Here is a 25,936-nt window from a genome sequence, read left to right on the forward strand (position 1 = left end):
AGGATGGACTAACTCTGATATAACAGATGCCGTTGGATGTTTGTTTTCCCTCCAGGCTTCTTCTTTGAACCCACAGTGTTTACTGATGTGCAGGACCACATGTTCATTGCTAAAGAGGAGTCTTTCGGCCCTGTTATGATCATCTCCAAGTTTAAGAGCGGGTTAGTTAAAATTGAATGATTGCTCAAATGCCAGCTTGCTTCATATACTCAACATAAGACTGACCTTTTGTCTCTTCACTGTTGTGTTGGTCCGGTGTGCCTCCTCCATCTTCCTGAATTCAGTGAAGTGGATGACGTCCTGAGGAGGGCCAATGCTACAGAGTATGGCCTGGCATCAGGTGTTTTCACACGGGACATCAGCAAAGCACTGTATGTCAGTGAAAGGCTCAATGCCGGCACAGTTTTCGTCAACACCTACAACAAGACCGACGTCGCTGCGCCCTTCGGAGGCTTCAAGCAGTCCGGATTTGGTAAAGACCTGGGTAAGGCAAACTACTGCTTTTATTGTGTAGATGTATTCTTTCATGTCAAGAAACACAAATTTTTTTTAAAAAAAGAAAAAATATATACTATTCAGCCTATGTCAAAACATTTTCACATACAACAGCAGCAGTGGGGACAAAGTCATGTTTGGAGGGTAAATGGGCTGGTTCTTATATAGCACTTTTTACCATGTAAGTGCTTTCTATCTAACATTCACACACATTCATACGCCAGTGGACAGATCAGAGAGCAACTTGGGGTTAGTATCTTGCCCAATGACATTTGGTGTGCAGACTGAAGCGGCAAGAAATCAAACCATGACCTAACTCCTGAACTACAGCCACCCCGTATTTAAACCATTAAATATACAAATACTAATTTACTGAAACAGTGAGTGTAGATTTTATTTTCCAGAATTTATCACACCTGTATCTGAAGCAGTCTAGTACCGTATTTTTCAGACTATGAGGCACACTTAAAATCCTTTCATTTTCTCAAAAATCGACAGTGCGCCTTATTTATGATTTCTGGTTGTGCTTACTGACCTCGGACCAATTTTATGTGGTACACAGTGGTCAAAAATCTGTCAAAAAATGTTTTAGTACAACGTTGGTAAGCTATGAAGCCGCACCACTTGATGCATTATCAGAGCATTACGGCTACCGTAGTCAGGAGCCTGGCGGAGTAATCTGGGTCCAAACTCCGTCCGCTTCAGGTCTCAAAGTCAAACGAACACTGCGGCATCACTGAGAGTTAAAAACTAAGAATTTTCACCTTTGATAAAATGATCAGTTTTGCTGCTTTACCAGGTGTAACAATTAAGTTTAACATCCAGGCATCCATGAAAACAGAATTTATTCAATTTAACAGAGTTAGAAGTTAGCAAGAAGTTAGCTCGCTAGTTTCCACCTGAACATGATATTGCATGTTCTGACTGAGGGATTTCTGAAAAAATTAAAATGTACAGCTCTGCTATCACTTCCAATATAAATGAAGACAGAAAACTAAACAGCAGTGACGTTTGTAGGGTTACTGAAGTTGGTCTAGCTGGTATATAATGATGTGCTACGTGACTGCTAGCGACACAGCTATGTTAGCATAACATAAACACAGTGAAGCTGGAGGATGAACACTAACTTTTTTCCACTCAATAAAAGTTAACGTGAGGGCTCCTGATGGTTAGAGACAAATGCAGTCGCATGGCAGGATGCTGTAAACGGACCAAACTTCAGTCAGGAGAACAACTGAGATAATCCATCCACAATACGGGGTTAGTCATTAATATACTGCAACAATATGGGAATAGAGCAGCTGCGAGAGAAATCAACATTAATGAATCAATGGTACGGAAGTAGAGGAAGCAAGAGGAATGAGCTGAGTTATCTGACTGTTTTGTTTCGCTTAATGCGCCTTATGTATGAAAATTCAATTCAATTTTATTTATATGGCGCCAAATCACAACAACAGTCGCCTCAAGGCGCTTAATATTGTAAGGTAGACCCTACAATAATACAGGGTGGGCCATTTATATGGATACACCGTAATAAAATGGGAATGGTTATATTAAAGTCCTGTTTGTGACACATTAGTATATGTGAGGAGGCAACCTTGGATACAACTTTTGTTTCTGTCCTGGTCGTTGTGTCCTTGGGCAAGACACTTTACCCTACCGCCTACTGGTGTTGGCCAGAGGGGCCGATGGCGCGATATGGCAGCCTCGCTTCTGTCAGTCTGCAGTCTGTCCTTATACTTTACGAGAACAACAGGGCAACTTGCAAAGTAGATATTTCATTAAGGGAGGAAACACTACGAATATGCAAAAGCAATTACTCACAAAACACGCGATAACCTTAAATTAATGTCATGTTTTTAATTCCGCTCCGGACTCGTGAATCTCAACCGAGCAGCAGCGGTAACGTTTGCACGTCCTCTCCCGTTAATGCGGCAGGTAAATAATCAACTAACAGTGCATATTATGTTAGCGCGATCTGCCTTATTACAAAACCTGCCATTACTGTGCATTTAGGTGACTGTAAGAGCCAAAGTCAATGTTTATGTTTTTCCTTTTTGTTTTGGTGGCACAGGTGTATAGTTTTACCTGCGTCTCAGGTGATGGTATGTGGGTGTGGTCACAGTCTATTTACCTGATGTCGGTGTTCGCAGCAGGTGTGTTGGGTGAGTGGTTTGTGGGCAAACTTTTCTGTTGACCGTCATTTTTTGGCACACCAGTTAATCCATGCGCTAGTTGTAAATTGATTGAAAGCGCAAATGTTTGTTTTTGTTTTGTTCTTAAAATAAATGCGCAAAGTACAAGTACGACTCATTATGGATTATTGGAGGCGCGTCACAGGGACACAACCAACTCAGCCGGCCGCGGCTTTATTTACGGATGAAAGTCGCAACAGTGACCATGATGAGAGAGACAGAGTCTGGCTCAGATGCTGGCAGTTCTCGCTGCAGTCTACCGGTAGCGTCTCCTTTCAGGCCGGGATAGACGAATGTCACCGAGCAGTGACTCAGTTTGTGGTAAAAGGTTTGCACCCATTTGCCACAGCAGATGCCCCCAATTTTCAGTAAGTGAATGTGTTTAATTGTAGGCAGGGACATTACTGGATATTCTTGTGTAATTGCTACAGAATAATTTATGTTATACTTTGTTATTGCTACAGAAGAATATTTATTTTATTATTTTACATTTACAATTTTTTTTCCTGGGGACCCTGTGACACCCCATTGAAGAGCCGTAGGCTGGATCTCTTAAGATCTCACTGCTGGGTTTGTAAGGCCATGTTACTCCTAAATTTCTATCTTGTTCAAAAAGAAGATATAAAACAGAGTTCTAAGCTAATCAACCTTAGTGTTCTCCTTTTTAAAAAATAAGAATCGATAAGAGAATCGATAAAGAATCGAATCGTTAAACAGAATCGAAAATGGAATCGGAATCGTGAAAATCTTATCAATACCCATCCCTATTCATGTAGCAATTTCAAATATCCAGTTGCCTTGCGGTTCCAGTGATGAAGAATGGACCCACTATCGTTGTACCCCATATACCACACCAAACCATCACTTTTGTTGTTCCAACAGTCTTGGAGGGATCCATCCAATGTGGGTTAGTGTCAGACCAACAGCGGTGGTTTTGTTTGTTAACTTCAGCATTCACATAAAAGTTTGCCTCATCACTGAACAAAATCTTCTGCGTGAACTGAGGGTCCTGTTCCAATTTTTGTTTTGCCCATTCTGCAAATTCTGTGCACCGATCGGGGTCATCCTCGTTGAGATGCTGCAGTAGCTGGAGTTTGTGAGTAGCTAATATCCGCCGAAGGGATGTTTGACTAATGCCACTCTCCAGTGACATGCGGCAAGTGCTACGCTGTGGGCTCTTGCTGAATGAAGCTAGGACAGCCACTGATGTTTCTTCATTAGTGACAGTTTTCTTACGTCCACGTTTTGGCAAATCCAACACTGAACCAGTTTCATGAAACTTAGAAAGCAGTTTGCTAACTGTAGCATGGGAGATGGGTGGTCTCGTAGGGTGTCTTGCATTGAAATCTGCTGCAATGACCCGGTTACTGCGTTCACCAGATATCAACACAATTTCGATCCGCTCCTCACATGTTAACCTCTTCGACATGTCAATGGCTGTGAACAAAGAGAAACTTGTAAATAACTCATGAAAGAATAAAGTTACGTTGAAACCAAGCACACCATTGTTGTTCTTGTGACATTACCAATAAGTCTGATGTGTCACATGACCCTCTTCTTATTGAAAAAACAAAAGTTGTATCCAAGATGGCCGACTTCTAAATGGCCACCATGGTCACCACCCATCTTGAGGAGTTTGCCCCCTCACATATACTAATGTGCCACAAACAGGACTTTAATATCACCAACCATTCCCATGTTATTATGGTGTATCCATATAAATGGCCCACCCTGTACATTCAGAGAAAAAGCCAACAATCATATGATCTCCTATGAGCAAGCACTTTGGCGACAGTGGGAAGGAAAAACTCCCTTTTAACAGGAAGAAACCTCCAGCAGAACCAGGCTCAGGGAGGGGCGGGGCCATCTGCTGCAGTTGGGGTGTGAGAAGGAAGACAGGATAAAGACATGCTGTGGAAGAGAGACAGAGATTAACAACAAGTATGATTCAATGCAGAGAGGTCTGTTAACACATAGTGAGTGAGAAAGGTGACTGGAAAGGAAATCCTCAATGCATCATGAGAATCCCCCGGCAGCCTACGTCTATTGCAGCATAACTAAGGGAGGATTCAGGGTCACCTGGTCCAGCCCTAACTATATGCTTTAGCAAGGAAAGTTTTAAGCCTAATCTTAAAAGTAGAGATAGTGTCTGTCTCCTGAATCCAAACTGGAAGCTGGTTCCACAGAAGAGGGGCCTTTTAAATACTCTAGGAACAACAAGTAGGCCTGCAGAGCGAGAGCGAAGTGCTCTAATAGGGTGATATGGTACTACAAGGTCATTAAGATAAGATGGGGCCTGATTATTTAAGACCTTGTATGTGAGGAGCAGGATTTTGAATTCAATTCTGGATTTAACAGGAAGCCAATGAAGGGAAGCCAAAACAGGAGAAATCTGCTCTCTCTTTCTAGTCCCTGTTAGTACTCTTGCTGCAGCATTTTGGATTAGCTGAAGGCTTTTCAGGGAGTTTTTAGGACATCCTGATAATAATGAATTACAGTAGTCCAGCCTGGAAGTAATAAAAGCATGAACTAGTTTTTCAGCGTCGATATTTCTAACTTTAGAGATGTTGCACAAATGGAAGAACGCAGTCTTACATATTTGTTTAATATGTGCGTTGAAGGACATGTCCTGGTCAAAAATGACCAAGGTAATGCCATCCAGAGTAAGAATCTGGTTACATACCATATTTCTAAGCTTTTTAGGGCCGAGTACAATAACCTCAGTTTTATCTGACTGTTTTGTTTTGCTTAATGCGCCTTATGTATGAAAACAGACCCGTTCATCGACAGTGCGCCTTATAATCCGAAAAATACGGTAATAGAAAGAGGCTGTTATTTCTGATTCCATTCAAACTGCCATTTTTTCATCTTCTCCCATTTGTTCCATAAAAGTTATTGCCATCATAGACCATATATAAAAGCTGGACATTGTGATGTCATCCATTGGGTTTGAGCTTCACATACTAAAGACACCATATTAGCACAGTAGGGTGGAGTGCAATGTTATCAGCTGATACCACCATGCTTAGTTAGCTAGCCGCATCCACAAACTGTCATGATCCTGGGTCTTTTGACCCAGCGTTTTAAGTTTGAGTTTATTTTGTTCATTAGGTTATCTAAGTTCTTTGTTTATTAGCTTCCCCTTGTGTTTCCAAACCCTGTTAAGTCTCCCTTGTCTTTCATGTGCTTCATGTCTGTGTTTCTTATGTTGTCATATTTGCGTTTCATTATGTTTCCCATTTTATTTTGAAAGAGGTCCTGTGTTCCTGCATTTTGTTTTACTCTTCCCCTGTGGCGTTGTTATGTTCATGTTGTGTCTACTGTGCCTTTCTGTTCCATGTTTCAGGTCCCTATGTTCTGTCTCCCCTGTCTGTTAAGTTTACATGTCTTGAGTTCCGTCAGTGTGTTTCCTGTTTTACTTTCACAGTCTGTTCTACGTTAATGTTTCTAGTTTTGCTTCCCTTGTCTCGTCCTGCCTAATTACTCCCAGCTGTGCTCTCCTCCTGTGGCTCATTCCCCCTCATTATCCCTCAGTGTATTTAAGCCCCATGTTTCTCTTTGTCAGTGTTGCGTCCTCCCTCATAGCTGTGTGATTTTTCCCTGTGGCTCCTTGTGCTTTAGTCTTCCCAGTTTAGTTTAGTATTGTTTTTCGTGTCCTGCTCCATGCCAGCAATAAAGCTGTGTTTTTTGAGTTTACTTTTTGTCTCTGCGAGTTTGCGTTTGGGTCCTACTCTTGCCTGCACACAGCCGTATTGTGACACAAACTCTGTGTCTGTAACACACAGACACAAATCAGTACTCAGTAAGACAGTAGATAGTACTACTAAAGCATTAGTAGTACTAACTAATCATTCACATCCATAGTCTTCACTGGTACCTGCTTTGAGCCAGTGCACTCAACCCTGTGGTGATTGGTCACCACAGGGTGACCAATGCTAACTAATAGGTGACTGGTGCTCGTGCTTACTATCAGTATCTTTGTCTCTCCACCAGGACAAGAAGCTCTCAACGAATACCTGAAGACAAAGGCAGTGACCATTGAGTATTAGGTGATATCACAGGAGAAAGAAGACCGTAAGAGGGCAGACTCAAGTAGACATGTGCGGGCATTGCTAGAGAAACACACTGCGATACCAGGATGTTGGCATTAAAAGTGTATGTGCCTTAATATGCTAACTGATAAGTATGTCTAACATGTTGAATAATCAGTAACAGAGCCTTGAGCCACACTGTAATGAAGATTGTTCTGATCTACACAAATGGTGAATGGTAGCTCAGTGAGTGGACTGTGATTTAACTAAAAGGGTTTTTATTTTAATACATCTTTAATTTCTAATATGGCTTACATTAGGTCAGAAAAGTCTTGCACTGTAACATTTCCAATAACAATTATTGGTTACGAATTAAAACTGCTGCACAACCAACATCTGCAGATTGGTGTAATTCTTCTGTGTTCAGTCTTTTTTTTTTAAATATAACAAATGTAACGTCTGGATTTTGAGGAACCTTAGGCACATTACATTTATTTTGATTAATGCACTGTACATGATTGTCTACAGAAAACATGTCATTTTATTCAGCAACATCTTACATGCATTTTAATGCCTGAAAAGCACATATACACTTTCTTTCAACAAAATACATCATTAGATGTTTATTTAAAGGATCTCATTCACTCAAACAGCATCCCTGCATCATCTTAAACCATTTAATTACATTTAAATATGGTGTTTTGATGGCGGTATGGAAAGAGGCAGTTGGGATTAGGGCTATCGTTTGTTAGAAAAAGATAATTTTTGTAGTTTTTCCTCCTTATACCACCATGGTGGATTTTAAATCAATCAATATAGGATTTTGATTTAATAACAGACATTTAACAATGATGGATTACATGTGTTTTTCATAGTCCCCCATTTTTAGAGGCAAAACTAACTTAGGTGAGGTTAGGTCACTTCCCCCGATACTCTGTCACAAATGAGGAAAACATATCATAAGTTGATTCAAGGAGTTGAATTTGGATTTCATAGATTTTCATTATAATTTTAGTTCAAAGATGTGGTTTAAGAAACTTCACATCTAACAAACTTAAGAACACTCTTGATGAGGTAGGTGTGTCACTGTCGAGGTGATCAATGAAAACACAGAGCGTTTACCACAAAGTGCTAAAAGAACCAGCTCTCTATTGTGTGATGATGGGACTGCTGATAGAAGTAGTAGCTGACAGGATGCACTTTGAAGTGTACAGGGCTACAATCTGTGCTCAGATTCAGCCAAATGCTGCAAAACTGATTGTGTCACAGTGCAAATTGATAATGACCCAAAGTGTATCACTAAAGCCACGCTAGAATTTCTTATTAGTAATGTCTGACTACTTGTCAATTCTCTAATTACTTCTGGGCCTCAAAAAATCGGGGACTATGAATAAGAAAAGAAAGAAAGAAAATAAAAGGATGTAATTCTTAAACAGTTAATGCAATACTTTTGTTAAACCCCTTGTTTTAAAGCTAAACGTCTGCACTTCAATCACATATTCTGACTTAAACAGCTGTGTATATCAGCAAAACTACAAAAACGGTGTATGCCCCCCAAAAACTATGGACCCAACTCTGACCACTAACTGTGGAGAAAGGGGAGCATTCAATTAAGTATGATAATGTTTTTATTACATTAAACGTTATATGTGGGAAAACCTGTAGAATATGGAAATCTACGCTACAACAAATTAAGGTGCATTTGTGTCCTTATTTTATAGCAGTATAAGTCAAATGTAACTGCAAGTTTAACTGATTAGAGTACTTTGAGAGGGATCTTCAAACTGACAGAAGTAATTCACAACAGACAGATGACAGCTTTGCTCAGGTTCTTATACAGGCTCAGGTTTAAGAAGATTCTTAGATCTTTACTTCATGTTATTAATGCTTATTTTCTGTACAGCACTTTGTTCCTGTGCTGGGTATTTTAAAGTGCTTTATAAATAAAATTGGATTGGACTGATATCATTTTTTCAAACAAATGCTGTTTACAATGCAAACATTTTAGCGATTGCCCATGTTCCATTCAGTCAATCACTGGACACACTTATACCTCATATACTGAGAGAAAAAGCATTGAGGTAGGAGCTAACACAGAGTTCAAAGAACTGCACTCATCCTCAGCTACACGAAAACATTTGAATTCTTCCAACAGCAACATTGAAGACTTTCCTACAGTCCATAAGTACCTACAGGCGAGAAGCAGGGCTCACACAGACTGTAAACGATCGCTTCCGTGACTTTGGGGGCTTCTCCTTAACGCGCTCCCGGAATAGAGCTCTGGAAGACCCAACCAAAGCCCTATTCCGGGAAGCATGTTTAGCAAAATCTGAGTTTAGAAATAAAGTGAGTTGGTTAAATTTGATGTCAATAACTCTGGGCTTCTCATTCCAGAAGAGCTGACCAGTTAGTTCAATACAACTGTGAGTATGTTCAGGATGGGATTGAGCACATTTATGAGTACAGAAAGAAAACCATCATCAGAGGAGCTCCGACACCAAGATTCTCCAAGAAAGCACAGCCTCACTTCGAATCCAGTGGACTGAGGAATATCACTGTGTCAGTGTGGATCACGATGGCTATGTTAAGAAGCAGGAGGGGAGAAGAAAATAAAATATATATATCTCTCAAAATTGAGTACACCCCTCACATTTCTGTAAATATTTCATGGGACAACACTGAAGATAGGACACTCTGATACAATGTAAAGTAGTCAGTGTACAGCTTGTACAACAGTGTGAATTTGCTTTTACCTCAAAATAACTCAACATACAGCCATTAACGTCTAAACTGGTGGCAACAAAAGTGAGTTCCAGCATTGCTGCAGAAGGCATCAAAGGTCAGCCTGACAGTGGCTCAGACACACGCCACACACTGCATCACATGGCTGTCGTCCCAGAAGGACGCCTCGTCTAAAGATAATGCACAAGAAAGCCCGCAAACAGTTTGCTGAAGACAAGCAGACTAAGGACATGGATTACCTGTGGTCTGATGAGACCAGTGGTTGCAACACAAAAAAAATGACACTTTGGGCACAATTTGGACATTTTCACTTAGGGGGGGACTCACTTTTGTTGCCAGCAGTTTAGACGTTAATGGATGTATGTTGAGTTATTTAGAGGTGACAGCAAATTTACACTGTTGTACAAGCTGTACACTGACTACTTTACATTGTATCAAAGTGTCATAACTTCAGTGTTGTCCCATGAAAAGATATATCTACATCTATGGATAGATATATCCATGTGTATAAAAACAGAAAAACCCTTGGATTTATAGTGAGGAAATAACCCTCGTGACTGACTCAGAACTGAAGTCGACTCTGGAACAGAAACTCAGGGTTAAATAACTCAGAGCTGTTAGCTCAACTGAGATGTCTGACCATGCAGACAGGTATGAATACATCCAGGCAGCAGCAGACTCGCTTATTTTTAATATTTATGAAATGTGTTTGTTTGGTTTTTTTTAGTACTGTTGGAAGTCGTAGTAGTAAAGGAGGTTAAAATGGGATTAACTGCCTAGCCCTTGCAATCTACAACAAGCATTTTGAAAATGCACTTTGCTCTATTAATACACACACACTCACCATCTCTTTTTTCACACTTAACCAAGAGGAAAAAAAATTTATAATAGCAAACAAGTTAAACTCAGAAGTACTAGACCAAAGCTCATCCCGGTGGACTGAGTTTTTCACGTCTTTGTGTGGATCTGCGTGTGTCTCAGCATGTCCTTCTTGTATGCAAATGGTCTTGAGCAGATGCCACAGCGGTAAGGTTTCTCTCCCGTATGCTTTCTCATGTGAGTAATTAGATTACTTCTCTGTCTGAATCCTTTCTCGCACACTCCACATGTGTACGGCCTCTCCACTGTGTGGATCCTCATGTGCACTCTCAAACACTCGCCTCGTGCGAATCTCCTGCCGCACTCCTTGCAGCAGTGAGGCTTCTGACCCGTGTGGATCAGCATGTGCCTTTTTAAATGGGTCTTTGTGGTGAATGTTTTGCCACAGACGTGACACAGATTGTCCTCCTTGTGTGTTTCTATGTGCTGCAGCGCACAGTCTCCGTGTGTTTTCAGGTGAATCATCAATGAATTCCTGTGGCAGAAAGATTCTCCACAGAGCTTACAACAGAAAGGACTTGTCCTTTTCTTAGTGCTTAAGCTGGAACTCTTCTGCTTCTGCTTTTGCTTTGCCTTTGTTTTTGGCTGCACTGTCTTTGAATTGGATGCTCTGCTCTCCATCCTTTCATTATCACAGGCATCATTTTCAGCCCCACTATCTGAGGAGATGGGCTGGCAGAAATCCGATCCTCCACATCCATCTGCTTCCTGCTTAATTTTTCTCGACTCTGTTGAGGCATGGGGGAAAAGCACTACTCCCTGTGTGCTTGCCACACTTTGGCTCTGAAAGCATGAGGAGGGGGACCCTGCGCTCTGTTCAGATTTGAAACAAGCCACAGCTTCACAGTGTAACAGATCCTGCAGCTGGCCTTTGTCTCCTCTCGGCCAGTGTTCCTGATTTACCAGAAAGTCTGCTCTCAGTGTGTCCTGCTTCACCAACAGCTGACTGGCCTGAGCATATGTTGTCTGTGTGGAGACCTCTGCTTCGGATACACTCACCTGTTGGGAGCCTGCAGACATGACAGGGAAAGATATGACACTGGCAAACATTTACAAAAGGCTTACTGTTTAAAGTGATAGACATGGAAGCTTGTGGTAAATGTTTTAATTCATGGCTAAATATATCATTTTACTTACAAAACTTGCAATGTTGACAAGTGCTTAGGATGCACAGCATATGTCCATATCATAGTCCAACGTGTCCCATACACTTGCGAGCATGTCTGGAGTGACTGCTGTCGTTATGCTACCTACCAGCAACCCATGAAGCTGGTAGGTAGCAGAACAATCACGTGTTAGAAAGAATCCACTCTTTACAACAGTGCGTGTTTTAACTGTAAATGGCTGCAGACTTAAAGCCTTTCTAGCTCTTCAGACTACCAAGAATCTCCACACACATCTGTAATATGTCAAGTCTTTTTGTTCATCTGAAGTCACATTTATCCAATTTTAAGACATGCTAAGTATTATTTTTATTATTTCCCTGGTACGTAAACGTTTTTCCAAACATATCTTATAACAGCTTTCTTTACAAGCCTTCTTTCTCTATTGCTGCTGTCCTTCAATCACAAATCAGACCCTTTAACCCATCTCCACCCTGCCTGCACTCTCTTCTTCACCTCCCTAGTGAACTGTTTTGTATAGTTGACCCACATATTTAAACTTATCCATCTTCACTACATCTATTGCTTGCACCTTCACTTTTCCACCCATCTCATTCTCTTTTACACACGGCGTTGCTTCTGTTGACTCTTACTCCTTTCCTCTATTTTCTTTCCTTCCATTTTCTGTAAAGCCCCTAATACAGAGTCATATATGCTTAAATAAATATATAGATAATTGCCTAAATTAAAATATGTTTACATTACAGCCTTTATGAAATTTGATATACAAATTAGGTTTAATTAATAGAGAACACCATGAACGCCTAAATATGTATTTGGGTCACTCTCTACTCTTCTGAACCTAAAACGGTGCATTTAACCGCTGCATGGGAAAAACGCTGTTTCTTATTTGGTTCGTCCGCCTTAAGAGAATCAGCTCTGTGACTGCAGTCTATGCTGACTGTAGTCCCAGGCTACACGCACATTAAAACGGGTCTGATGGCTGACAGCAGCCTGCTTATCTGCATGGTGATAATAGACCAACCTGCCGGGAACACCTCCTCCTCCTCCGCTTTCAGAGCCTCGGCTAGCGTTAGCAGCTCGTTGGGCTTCACATCTTCTGACTGGGACACAAAAGCTTTGTCAGTGTGAAACTCTAATATGGTTCTCTCCACGGCGCCGAAGATTTCCTCCGCTGCTGCTGTCAGACGCTCATTCACGAAGAGTCTGAGCTGCTGTAACTTGGACATTTTGGAGGACAAGAAGACGCGCTGGTCCCTGCGAAGAAGCGAAGTCTTCTTCTCCTCTCGTAGACGGCGGCAGCCGCAGTAGCCGCTGTGGGGAGCTGCTGCCCTCTTCTGTTTAGTTGTTAAAAGCTTTATTTTGGTCCCGGCAATACTTGCAAAACAATGAGTAAATATACAGTAAATACTAAACAATTCCACAAGGAAAATAGTCGATACCAACTAAGTATCTGAGCTAAATATATATTTTTTTAGTATTTACTAAAGTACATGTAACATGATGGACTAATGTCACCTCCATGTTTGTTGTGGGAAGTTGCACTGGTGGTTTTGTGTGTCACATTTGCTGTGATGGGGTTGGATTAATTGAAGGCAGGTGTATTTGATTTCACTGATACTCTAGTCTACTTATAGTCCACACTACAAACACTGCTGTGATGGTTTGTCTCTCTGTGCAGGTGTGTCATCAAGATGACTTGATTTAAATGTGTTATGATGGATAGTTTGCTGCTCTGTGAATTGTATAATGAAGATGTGGTGACATCTTGTCTCTGTGCAGGCCTGGGCCTGCTGCAGTCTAAAGGCAGAGTTGGGTTGCTGAGGCTGGAGTGATTACTGGCCTTCTACTTACAGGGTGGTGAGACTTGGGGGACAACTGCTGATAAAGTGTTTGACACGTAAAGTCCAACTGACTTGATGCATCGCTGTCTATGGCCTTATATTATTATTATTTTTTTAAATCTCTTTTGCAAGTGGGAAACTGAACTGTTTTATCCTTCCAATTTTTGATCATTGCACTAATAAATTATCTTTTAGAATTTTATTGGTTGTCATCTTTTTCCCACAGCCGAGACGGTTGGTCAGACCTAGAACCTCTGTGTGCGTTGCATACATTTAATTTATTCTCTTGGATAAACTGTCTAATATAAACTCAGTAACCGGATAGCAGGTATCTGGTATGAACTGAGTATATTTTACATTTAGTTTAGCATATTTTATTTTTTTGTACCTTCATACACTAAGTTTTCAAGGAAGTCACAGAAGAAACAGTCAAATGCTCTGATCCAGGTTCCTGCACATCCCCCCAATACATTTATTGATGTGTATTATTTATTGTTTAGCTCTCTGGTGTGTGCACTGGGTCCTCTCTCTTGTGAATCATTGAACTGATTGTTCTCAGTATAAGCCAAAGGTGTCAAATTCATTCCAGGTAATGTAGAGCACATTTCATGTCGAGTGGGTCGGACTGGTAAAGCTGTCGATCAGCTCGCTACATTTAGTTTATTTTAAATACACGGAGGCATTTAAGCTGCCGGTACATGTATGAACCACTCAGCACATTAACCGTGCGTGCGTCTGTGAGCCCCACTGCCCTCTGCTGGGCGGCAGGTGAATCGCACACAGGGATCCATACCTAAACACAGTTGTGTTTGGTTCATTTCAGCCCACTACTCATTATGATCACAGCACCGTGTTTCGCGTGAACAGCTCACTCGCCCATTTCATTGGTGCCCGCTGGAAGCTGGGATGGGCACCATTCTGCAGGAGCAAGTGGCACAGCGGTGTGCCGAGAGGGTTTCCAGCAGGGAGAGGAAATGGAAGAAGGATCTGTGGAGCATCGCCGGGCCTAATGTGGGCAGGTACCGCCAGATATGCTTATTATTGGGGTTACACGGTGGTAACGGATGAAGACATGGCTGCTGTTTGTTGCCGTGTCCTCGGCGGCGCCACAGACGCTGGATGTCGGTGGTGTGTGACTGCACTTTGATGTGTAAATGCTCACTGTGTACGTGTGTGAACAAAGAAGAGCGCCATGTCTGCCCCGTGCTGCTGTTTCTACATGTCATGTGTTTCATCGGTCACATTTAACTCGGAAGATTTGTTTGTTTCTCTCAAGTAACATAATGGGAAGGCGGCAGTCTCAGAGGAAGCCCACACCGCCGCAGCACGCGTTCCCAAGTCAGGAAAATAACAGCGAGAAAGTGAGTGAACGGGCTCGGATCACTGTATCACACACAAGATCAGTCAAATTAGCTGGTGTTCCAGTTCTGTTTTAAATGATGGTACATTAAATAGTGACTGCTTTCATACAAGATACAGAGCTGCTGTTAAAGTAACACCTACACGTTTGCAGTGAGTGTTGTTTACATCTCGCTATTTTTTCCTTTATTCCACATAATGACACATTTCTGTGGCACAATAGTGCACTATTTATATCAGGCAAAATGTCAACAAGTCTCAATTTATTACCATGGTAATAACATGGTCATGGTAATAACATTACCATGACCATGTTTAAGTGATAAGTTGAACATAATGTGTCTGTAATTGCAGAGGCTGCAACAAAGAAGAAAGCACAAGTCTAACAACTCCTCAGCTAAACGCAATACTTCTCAACACAGGTGAGGTTTGTGCAAAGTTTGTGTTGTTCGCTGCTGTCTCAGTGCTGAGATAATAGCTTCGCTTTGCCTTGCAGCGCTCACAGATCCTCAGAGTCAAAGGCTCTTCCAGTGTCCCCCACAGAGGGCAGGATGGAGCCAAAGGTGCTGCCGGTCACTAAGCGCTCCAGCCACAGACAGCACAAGCATGCGGGGAGCAGAGAGGGCAAACACACAGCAGCCGTCTCCTACCACAGCACGTGTGGTTGCAGCACTGAGCAGCTGGAAAGACACTCGCCAGAACTGGAGGTCAGACGCCTGAGTCGCCATGGAGAAGATGACAGCGACACCGACTTGTCTGAGTCAGAGAGACTTCCTGTGTCAGCCTGCAGTCGCGTTCCTCCTCGGCTCGAGCTCAGGCCAGAGGTCATCGAGGCCGAGGACTGCTCCTCTCGCAGCCACAGATCCAATTTGCAGGGCCATGTAGGTTTTGACTTCCCAGACTTCCTCCCTCCACCTTTTAATTCTTGGAGCCTGAGTCAGCTGGCTGTTTTCTACAACATGGAAGGCCGAGGTACCCCCCGGCCCAGGCCTGTGGGCCCTTTGGAAAGGTATCTGGAGAAGCTGCTGCAGCTGGAGTGGCGTCAGATCCAGACCGTCCAGGAGGAGAGCGGGAAGTCGGCAGTATCAGAAGTGATATCCAGCTGTCACAGGTCCCCTGCTGCCGCCACATCACGTCTCAGCTCTCCCAAGTGCATCCTCCAGTGTCAGCGTGCCTTCCCCCTCACTTTCCTCTCCTCCCTGGCTAGTCACTCCGCCCTCCTCTCCAGCTGCGCCTGCACTCTCTGCCGGATCCGCTGCTCCCGCTGTAGTGCGCCATGCTGTTGCTCGACTTACAGCCACAACCGTCAGTCCAGGCCGAGTGCTCCGCTAGAGCCCAAAATACTCCCGAAAAGGAGCTACAGCGAGAGCCGGGTGCACTCCTCAGACAGGGGCTCACAAGCCCAAAGGTTCAGCAGCCCTGTGCGGACCAACAGCCACCTGAGGAGAATGCAGGCATCAGGAAACATCCGCAACCCTGTCCAAGGTGCCGCCACCAGCCTTCAACACACTGCCAGCGACTGTAATGAGGTTGCCTGGAAGGGGGATGTGTGGGACTACAGGATGGGCGGGTTTCGGAGGAGGAGCGGCTCAGAGCAGAGGAGAGGTGGAGGAGACAGGAAACAGAACGGATGGGAGAAAAAACGGAGCGGCTCTGAGTGTAGAAAAGGAGGAGCTGAGAGGAGGAGAGCGGCTAACCTCAAAGAACAGGAAATAAAACCTGACGCTGTCACTGCAATAATAGACAATTTACCAGGATCCAAATATTCTCCTATACAGAGGCCAAGCAGGCCCAAACAGGTGGAGTTTGTCACATAACAGCAGGTGTAGTGATGAATGTGTAATCTGAATGTTACATACTGTCATCATAAAGTTTTATTATGAATGTACAGTCAGCAATACTGTTCATTTGTCAATGTGATATTATTTCTCTGTGCTGTGGGGGATGTTTACACAGATATGGGAGAGAGCCGCTGGATGTCCAAGTTTGATAAGTTTGTGCTTTATTTAAATAACCCAGATAGCATCGTGTACTGTATGTGATCATATGATATGATTTTCAGCAATTCAGGTTTATTAGTCTTTTGAATGAAGCAGCAAACATCACCAAAAGTTATTAAAGAATACCAAACAGTTTTGTGAAGATGGTGAATACTGGACTCGCAGGCTTACTTGTAGGTGGTGAGCGTGGGGTACAAGAGGTGTGTGATCGAGTGATGGTCCAACCTTATGTTTCCAGGAAACTGAGGGTGAGGGCGGGCAGGAGGACAGGAGGGTGAGAGCGGAGAAAGGTTTAGTTTCCGAGAGGAAGGTAGCGATGTAGTGAGAATTGAGCCGCAGGTCACTTAAGCAGTGTTGTGGTGGAGACATAAAGTTACAAAGCAGCGAGGCTGGGTTACCTCCATGAGGTAGCTGATAAAATCGCAGAGAGTGCATGACTGCGCTGGCCTTAAGTATTGCCTCGCTGACTGGATGGCAGGTGAGCAGAACAGGTAAGGAACCAAGGCTCCGCCCACAAAACACCAGCCACTCAGTCAGATCATGACAGGGATTTCTTCTAATCTGGATCAGACTAAAGGATAAACTGATCAGATTGAATAACGCCTATGAAAGAAAGTGACATAAATGTGTGTTCAGATCATTAAACATCAAATGAAAAAACACAAGTCTGGCCATAACGTGGGAACAGAGGCAGATATTTTGAAGATGAGTCACTTTTGGTGCAACACAGAATCGGTAACGCCTATAGACTGTACAGAAAAGATGGAGCTAACTTCCTCTGGATGTGGAAAGGCTTACAGTTGTATGGATGTTAAACGTTATTACCTTGCACAAAAGGTAACGTGCACAAATCATTTCTGTTCTTAGCATCGATTTGAATCAATCTAAATCAACATGCTTGGCTTGCTGCTGCAGTCTGCATACTTCTACATTTCCCCATATGAGGAAACATGTACGGTACCTCAAGGTGAAGTGGAGAAAACAGTAAGAGCCTGCAACACTAAAAAGGAAGAGAGCAGAGGAAAGTCTGACTGATGAAAGAGATATTTGTGCCTGATGAGGAAGGCACATTTCCAAAGCATTCCCTAAGATGTGATGATGGAAAATAAGGTGAGCTGAAATACTTAAAAAACTTAGACTTAAAAACAACTTTTTCCACTGAGACAGTCGCTGTGGATTTTAAAAAAAGGAAGAAAAGTCAGTCTCATGCTAGTTTCGTTGGCCTTGAGGTTGAAAAAAGTTATCTCAGGTCTCTCTAACTTTGTTTCATGAGTGGTTACTTAGAACTGAACTGGATAGGACTCATGGCAAACGCTTCACAACTTTCAAGTGAGTAAGAGTTAAGAATGACACTGGCTGACATATGACCTGGCAATAAATATGGAAGAGAGCCTGGAATGACTGGAAGCAACCAGCTGTCAGCCTCAAAGTGATGCGAGATGAGCGAATCAATTCCAGTGTGCACACGGCTTGAATCAAGCCAAAGACTATGTCTGTCTGTTACGCACAATCTGAGGTGACCACATATTAAATCTCCTCAAAGTTATATACGAGCTCTTTGTCCCTCTGTTTGAAATGCAGTGAATCCCCTCTCCCTCTATAGTCTGTGTTTATGGACAGGGAGATTTTTGTGTTTCGTACAGTTCAAGTTATTCTGCAGCAGAGTAACAATGGTAATAGTGGTTTATAGTTCTGCTGTATCCTGTGAGGCAACTTATCTACTTACTGAGAGAGAAAAAATACAAATGCAAAGTCCAGAGTCTACAGGGGTGGCTCCAAAACTGACCAACAGACAGAGAAATGTACTCAAAAGTGTCTCTAAATTTCGTGTTTAAATATTGCTGTTTATTGGTCCCCTGCAGCTTTAGAGAGTATACGCGTGAGATGATTTTACTAAGCAGGTAAAGAAGTACAAAGAGGCGAAATCATCATCAAATCAAATCATTTCTCGCATTGCACAAGTACAGTTACTGAAATCAACTCTTCCACATAACATTTCTACACATGAGATGTGCTGCAGAACGAGCCACGTCTTTCAACTGAAACGTAGAAATGAACGTTCTCGTGAAACGGCTGGAAATGACAGAAACATTTGCGTCCAGTTTCCGAGCGGTCCTTGTAGTGTTCAGCTGTTGTTTCACACCGGACATATTTTGGAAGCGGCACTGCAACCATGGACGAGGTGTCCCAGCGTGTTTTGGAGTATTTGACAGAAGTCGAAGAGGCAGCTGAAGATGTTCTCACCACTAAACAGCAGGTAAGTAAATACTGAGCTGAGGACGTTCACACGGGAGGATCGTTATGTACGTTATAGAGGTATGCTAACGTAGCCAGTGACGTTAGCTGCTAAGCTAGCTAGCTAAGTTGTTAGCTCATGGATGAGAGAAAAACACATTTTTTGTAATATATAATACACACACACACACACATACATACATGTATGTATGTATGTATGTATGTGTGTGTGTGTGTGTGTGTGTGTGTGTGTGAGAGAGAGAGAGGGAGACTTTAATAATATAAAATACTATATAATATAAAAATGTGTGGACATTTTTCACAGATACAGCTTTTTAGTCAAATTATGAAGCTGCTATTTACAATGAAAGATTTTGTATTCTTTGTATTTTGTATTTGTATTATATTTTGAATTCCATATCAAAGCAAAATAGAAGTACATTCACTGGTGCTCTCATTGTTTTATCAATCTGTGTGTGTGTGTGTGTGTGTGTGTGTGTGTTACATACTGTAATATGTTGCTAACTAATGCCGTCTGTTGTTCTTCTAGATTGTGGACCTGGACACAAAGAGAAACAGGAACAGGGAGGCACTCAGTGCCCTGAAACATGATGTGGCAGATTCAGGTGAGCAGCCTCTCCCAGCAGCTGTGCCACTAAAAGAGTCAAACAAGAGAAGCTGTTAAAAACACAAAACCTCACAGTGATAGGAAAGCCAGGTGTAAAGTTTATTCTATGTGTGTTTATGCAATGAATGACATAAAACACTGCTCACATTTGCAGAGAAAGTCAAGGTTTGCTTGGGAAGCATGTTTATCAAATTCCCCAAATCCAAGACAAGAGAGATGATTCAGAAAGGTAAATCTTAGAAATCTAAGTCATTGACTCTTACATGTGCAATTTTATTAAGAACACATCACCCTAAACTCTTTTGATCTTTGTTGTGGTGTGTAGACCAGGAGCAGCTGGACAAAGAGATAAATGATCTTCGCAAAGGGCTGAAAGCAAAAGTGAATCGTCTCAATGAGATGCAAGGTAAGTAAGCTATGCTCTTACTATAATACATAATACTTGTTAACAGTTAAACTGTTTAGTTGCAAAATGTTCATCCAGTTATTTCTTTTTAGTACCACTTAGATTTCCAGCCTTTTGTTGCCCTACCTGATTTTTTTAAGATGTGTTGCTGCCATCAGTTTCAAAATGAGCTAATATCTTTCATGAAACAGTAAAATGTCTCAGTCTAAACATTTGACTCTGACACTGACCAGATGTTTCTAATTTTAATAATATTCCACACACAAAGGAAAGCAGTATTAGTTTGTTTAATTTGCACCTCGAAGGACATCCTGGTAACCCCTCCCCCAATAAACCCCCATAACTCACGAGTATTATTAGTTAAATGTGAAGAATATATGAACGAAATCACTTTCATTCTGGTTGTATAGAAAAATAGAGGCCTCAGAAGCTCTTACTAGTCAGTACCCAGGAGGAAACAATCCAGAAAGTCTATTTGAAAGATAGATTTGATCACAAACTGCGATTGGGAAAGAACCAAACATTGCACACGATAAAGTTCAATCGATAAATTAGATTTATGAGGGTCCCTGGATCACAGCCTCATAAAATGCCAAACGGTTTTGGAAGGTGTGCAGTATGTTTGGGATCCTTCACAACCCCTAACAATCAAACCAGATCTGAACACAGAGACACTGTGCTGCATTTAATCCTTACATACTGGTCATATTTTCATACCTAGTCTGGTCTGGTCCAGAATATCTTCATAATGAGCGTCTACACCAAATTTTGAACTACAGATTGTTTTTGGAAGTATAAATAGCTACTAATGTGTTTTAGGAAAATCCATCAGCAGAATCACATTTAGGTTTTTCACTGCTGTCAAACATCTAAATGGCTCAGATTTGGGTTAAAGTCATAGGTTTGAAGCAGCCATAAGTCAGTGTAGTAGATAGAAGGATGTGTCCACATAAAACACATTTTTAAGTGTTTTCTGTGGAGTCTGCTGTCTGTAAAAAAATAATTCCATGACATCTGGAATATTCCCGCAGCCTCCATAGCAAAAATGTCTTGTCTGGTCTCCAGTAACTTATTTGTACAGGAAGTGCAGTGTTATCTGATGGAGGTTTCATTGCTTTACATCATTAAACTCGCAGAATTTCTCCCAGTGGTTCTGTTGTTGGAAGCAGGAGAGGAAACTGAGTCCAATCTGCCCTCAGTCAGATACCTTTAGATTAGGAGGAATAAGCAGGGAGGGCTTATGACTCGGTCATTATTCCTGTGGGAAGTCCTTCATATTATTATTGGGAAAAGTCCTCAGTCACAGTGATCTCTATTGTTCTGTTCCTACAACTACATTTATTTTAAGTCAGTCTTATATGATCTCTTAACCTTTTTTGTGTCTTACTGTTGCAGGAAAACCTGAGCTGAGAGGCTACAGTCTTTCTCCTCTGTCCACTGATGAAATCAGAGCTATTAACAGCCTTTTAAAGAGATGACTGGAATTCAACAAATCACTGCATCTGGGGACAAATGCCACATGCTGACATGTTGACTGCAGCACTCAGTTGTTCAGATGGGAGCACAATGTGCCAGAGCTTCAAGCCAAACCATCATCGACATGAGAACTGATCGCATTTTAAATCTGGGAGTAGCTAATGTGGAAACCAATACAACTCCCATTCTGTCTAATGGCTAGCAAGAGCTAACCTCACTGATTGAAAAGAGAATTTCAGTTGTATTGAAGTTTTTATCTGTGACCTCGGTTAACACTTTCCAGATGAATTTATGGTTTCAGTTTTTAGTTTTAACCTTTTTCTTTTCAACTATAACATGATTTTTTTTTTTAATTGAGTGAAGAGAACAGTTTACCCTTTATTGTTTGATCGCTCAGTTCGAGGAGTCGCAACAAGCATTTGAGAACTAGTAGTTGATGTCACCACAGACAACTTTTATATACAGTATTTGGCTGTGATGTATATAATCCATCCTTCGAGCTAATAAAAGCTGGTAACATACACCCAGGCTTTGTGTTATTCCCCTTATTGCATAAATAATTCAGTATCAGCTTAAGAATTCACTTACTATCATGGACAATGAAAGGATTTCATCTGGGTCTTCCCAAGTCCACTTCACTATAACACTTAATGTCTAAACACAAGCAGAAAGCACCAGATCTGAAATCTTAGCTCAGGTCTCGGGTCCTGAGGAGGCCGTGGATCCATAATGTCTATCTTGTTAAAATCTGCTTATTCACACTGGACTTATGAAGATCTCTTTCTTATGCATTTTCAGGGTAGTTTAGTTTAAATGATTGTGGTCAAACTCACCAGCTTAATGGAATAACAAATTCAGAGCAATAGGCTCATGTTGACACACCGAGAAGCAATTAGCAGTTTCTTTTTTGGGGGGTAATAGTTCATAATACAGCCTGGGACAAAAGGGCATTTGAAATTACAGTGTAATTATATCTACCTTAAAATACTAGGCACATTAAAATAAGGGGGTAACAAGTCAGGTTTTTTTTAAAGGAAATACAGAAATTACTATAAATTAGAGTACTGTATCCGGTCTTTAAGTGATGACGTGATGAACCCTGCTTCTGGGCCATAACGGCTCTGCTTTTGTTAAGGTTGTCACTGTCGGCCTCTCTCGGTTTTTATTACCGCTAATCATTTGAAAGCTCAGTTTTTAAAACCTTATAATGTAACTACAGCCCAGTCCGTGCAACAGTATATTAATGACTAACCTCGTATTGTGGATCGATTATCTCAGTTGTTCTCCTGACTGAAGTTTGGTCCTTTTACAGCATCCTGCCATGCGATTGCATTTGTCCCTGACCACCGAGAACACTCACGTTAACTTTTATCGAGTGGAAAAAAGTTAGTGTTCATCCTCCAGCTTCACTGTGTTTATGTTATGCTAACATATGCTAACATAGTTGTGCCGCTAGTGATCACGTAGCACATCATTATATACCAGCTAGACCAACTTCAGTAACCCTACGAACGTCACTGCTGTTTAGTTTTCTGTCTTCTTTTATGTTCTGAAGTGATAGCAGAGCTGTACGTTTAATTTTTTAAGAAATCTCTCAGTCAGAACATGGTGGTTTATCATTAGATGGAAACTAGCGAGCTAACTTCCTGTTAACTTCTAACTCTGTTAAATTTCATAAATTCTGTTTTCATGGATGCCTGGATGCTAAACTTGTTACACCTGGTAAAGCAGCAACGCTGATCGTGATGCTGCAGTGATCGTGTGACTTTAGGACCTGAAGCTGAGTTTGGGCCCAGGCACAGCTAATGACGTCAGACTTAAAGACCTGATAGGTGATTTTAAGTAGTGAACATTTTACATCTTACATCTGATAGGGATTTAAGATATTTTTTCCATTTCATTCTATAATACTTTACTTATTCTTCTATGAAGGTGTGAACTTTGAGAGCGTTTAAACAAGAGAGAAAAGTATGAAACTGTTCATGCCTGTCTGAGAAAAGGCATGAAGTGTGTAGTGACAGGTTTTACAGCCTTAAAACATCTAAAATAATTGTAAAAAATAAAGCTGGCTACTTCGTAGATTTCACCTATCGCTGGTTATTTTTAGAACATAACACCCGCGATAAACGAGGGAACTCTATGTACAAATACTGAGAAATTTCAATCCCTTCTCTCTTTTGCTCTGAGGCGCAAGGGAAAAATATCGACAAGTCGATGAACATCATCTACAGATATATTCGGTAAATGCCCAAGACATCTTGAGAAATGTAAATCGCCACTTGATTCGTCCATTTGGTTGACTTTTTTTGGAAAACCCGACCGTAAACAAGACTTGAATATCACACCGGAAACGAAGCACACTATAGGAGTTTCCCTACCGGAAGTAGCATATGCCAAGGTGCACATAGTCTATTGTAACCTACATTGTAGGAGAGAGAAATATCGTGGAAGAGACATAAAGTGAGTAAAAAACACAATAAATGCATTTAGAATATATTTAGAACTACAAATTAAATTTCGTTTAGCAATTGGTGGTTTTTTAATGTCACAATTCCAACCCACCTCCTTTTTCTAACCTTGGTACCGGCAAAAGTGACCCGAAAAAGGCACTCTGGCAGAGTTACTTTTTGTGTGTGTGTTTTTAAGTAGTTTTAAACCTTGTGATTCACAAAAAGTAAGAGTAAAAAAAGATCTGATTGTGCTACAGTCAGGGCAGGAGCAGCGGCTTCGCTCATGCACGATTCATTTGCAGTTTTGGAGGCGTAGGGGGTCAACATCTCCTGCTCTGGCAGCAGCTGGGGGCGACTGCTGCGTGATGACAATCCGTCGCCTGTGAGCGCTTTGGCACAGGCGAGGTGCCCACGGCAGCACCCGCTGCTTGTTGAGAGTAAGAGTGATACGTGCTTTCACGTCGAAAAGTGGTCCTAAGTCTTCCTAATAACACCACCAAAAGTCGCCAGATTTGTCGCTAGTCACTTTTTAGAAAAAAAAGTCGCTAACGGGGTCTGAAAACTCTCTAAATATAGCAACAAAGTTGCTAAGTTGGCAACACTGGGTTAGTGGTGTTTCTAAATTACCCATAGATGTGAATGTTTGTCTATCTCTATTAGCCCACAGGGCTATCTCTGTTAGCCCTGTGTCAGACTGGTGACCTGACTCTCACCCTTTAGTAGCAGCCCTTAGTTATGCAGTACTTGAAATTACTTAAACAGTACTTAAAATTATTTACAGAATAATTTATGGCTCCATGTCCCATGTGCTAGTCTTGGTAGTCTTGGTAGCCAGGGATCGGTCCGCCAGGGCCTCCACTCCTGGCCGCCCGGCACACATTGCACAATGCGCCTCCTGCGGGTGGTGGGCCTGCAGAAAAATGGCCCATGTCCCTTTTTCGGGTGTGCCTGGCCAGGCCTTATGGACTAAGGCCCGGCCACCAGTCGCTCGCTTTCGGGCACCCTCCCCGGGCCTGGCTTCGGGCGTGGCCCGGTAACCCTATCCTGGGAAGGGTGAACTGTTCTCTTGGTGTTCTACTCATAGGGGTCTTCTGAATTGCTCTTTGTCTGGTCCCTCAGCATTCCCTTAGAGGTAGGGAGAGAAGTTCAGCCATCTGGGAAGGGCTCAGAGTAGAGCCGCTGCTCCTCCACATTGAAAGGAGCCAGTTGAGGTGGTTCGGGTATCTAACAAGGATGCCTCCTGGGCGCCTCCAGGGTGAGGTGTTCCAGGCATGTCCCACTGGGAGGAGGCCCCGGGGCAGACCCAGGACACGCTGGAGAGATTATATCTCTCGACAGGCCTGGGAAGCTGGAGGAGGTGGAGAGGGAATTCTTTCTTTCTTTCCTGTTAAATTCAGACTTGCTGCCCCTTTTTCTGTGTGCCTACATTATAGTATTTGTAGAGAAATATAATTATGTTGTAATTTAAAATAAAATACCATGGAATTCCATGTAATTACAGGGTAATTACACCCTTTATCTGTATTGTACAATTTTAACTCCTAACTGCTGGTGCTTTTTGATGGTGCACCTCGAGGTGGTGCTGTGGACCGCAGTAGCTGAAAAACAAAATCTCTAGAAATTTATAATGAAGTATTTTTTGGGTAAGAACTGTTTATTAACCTTAGCCATCTTTGCCTTCTGAAAATGTCTAAAAGCCTTACAGAGCAACACACATAAATGGAGAAATGTGCAAATACATCCATGATGTCAATAAATCTGTAGTTGGTTAACAGTAAAACAGGAAGTTTAAACTGTGATGGATGTTTACAGCTTACAGTTTGGATTGTAGTGTTTATTTGGAAAAGACTTTGTGCCTGCACACTGCATCCTGGGTCACTCGGGCTATAATTAAAGATCGTACAGTATGACTCATCTGAAGAGAGTTTAGATGTATTGAAAAAACACACATATACACAGCAGCTGTACAAACCTGCAGACCAGCCAAAACATATCCAGACAGATATACAAATACATTTATTAAAAGAATAATAATCAAGAGGAGGAGATGTTAATGCTTGTGTGAAGGCTTT

At 41.9% G+C, this 25,936-nt stretch overlaps 4 protein-coding genes across 5 annotated transcripts in view; 3 read left to right on the plus strand and 1 right to left on the minus strand.

The window, feature by feature from the left end:
* Positions 1-6,988, plus strand: part of aldh1l1 (aldehyde dehydrogenase 1 family, member L1) — a 34,300-nt gene extending 27,312 nt beyond the window's left edge. The window contains exons 21-23 of the mRNA XM_040003201.1: positions 56-161; positions 285-484; positions 6,684-6,988. Coding sequence (XP_039859135.1) covers positions 56-161; positions 285-484; positions 6,684-6,739 — 362 coding nt within the window. The 3' untranslated portion in view covers positions 6,740-6,988. The remainder of the gene's footprint in view (positions 1-55; positions 162-284; positions 485-6,683) is intronic.
* Positions 6,989-7,586: 598 nt separating this feature from the next.
* LOC120715928 (zinc finger protein 250-like) lies at positions 7,587-12,882 on the minus strand. Its single transcript, XM_040003219.1, has 2 exons — positions 12,491-12,882; positions 7,587-11,352 (listed from the first exon to the last, which is right to left on the minus strand). Exons 1-2 carry the CDS (start codon positions 12,693-12,695, stop codon positions 10,412-10,414), a joined length of 1,146 nt encoding a protein of 381 aa, XP_039859153.1. The 5' UTR covers positions 12,696-12,882; the 3' UTR covers positions 7,587-10,411.
* A 910-nt stretch (positions 12,883-13,792) lies between these two features.
* On the plus strand, positions 13,793-17,848 carry LOC120715924. Of its 2 annotated transcripts, XM_040003211.1 has the most exons (4): positions 13,793-14,329; positions 14,587-14,671; positions 15,024-15,091; positions 15,166-17,848. In XM_040003211.1, the coding sequence occupies exons 1-4, from the start codon at positions 14,217-14,219 to the stop codon at positions 16,484-16,486; spliced, it is 1,587 nt and encodes a 528-aa protein (XP_039859145.1). In that variant the 5' UTR covers positions 13,793-14,216; the 3' UTR covers positions 16,487-17,848. The 2 variants fall into 2 exon arrangements, with proteins under 2 accessions (XP_039859145.1, XP_039859144.1); XM_040003210.1 differs by having other exon boundaries at positions 14,214-14,671.
* An 880-nt stretch (positions 17,849-18,728) lies between these two features.
* Positions 18,729-21,942, plus strand: pdrg1 (p53 and DNA-damage regulated 1). The gene is made up of 5 exons (XM_040003236.1): positions 18,729-18,926; positions 19,455-19,530; positions 19,687-19,761; positions 19,858-19,938; positions 21,334-21,942. Exons 1-5 carry the CDS (start codon positions 18,843-18,845, stop codon positions 21,414-21,416), a joined length of 399 nt encoding a protein of 132 aa, XP_039859170.1. The 5' UTR covers positions 18,729-18,842; the 3' UTR covers positions 21,417-21,942.
* The last annotated feature ends 3,994 nt before the right edge of the window (positions 21,943-25,936 follow it).

This window comes from Simochromis diagramma, unplaced genomic scaffold (genome assembly GCF_900408965.1).
Source record: "Simochromis diagramma unplaced genomic scaffold, fSimDia1.1 OVJJ01000646.1, whole genome shotgun sequence".
Classification (NCBI taxonomy): Eukaryota; Metazoa; Chordata; class Actinopteri; order Cichliformes; family Cichlidae; genus Simochromis; species Simochromis diagramma.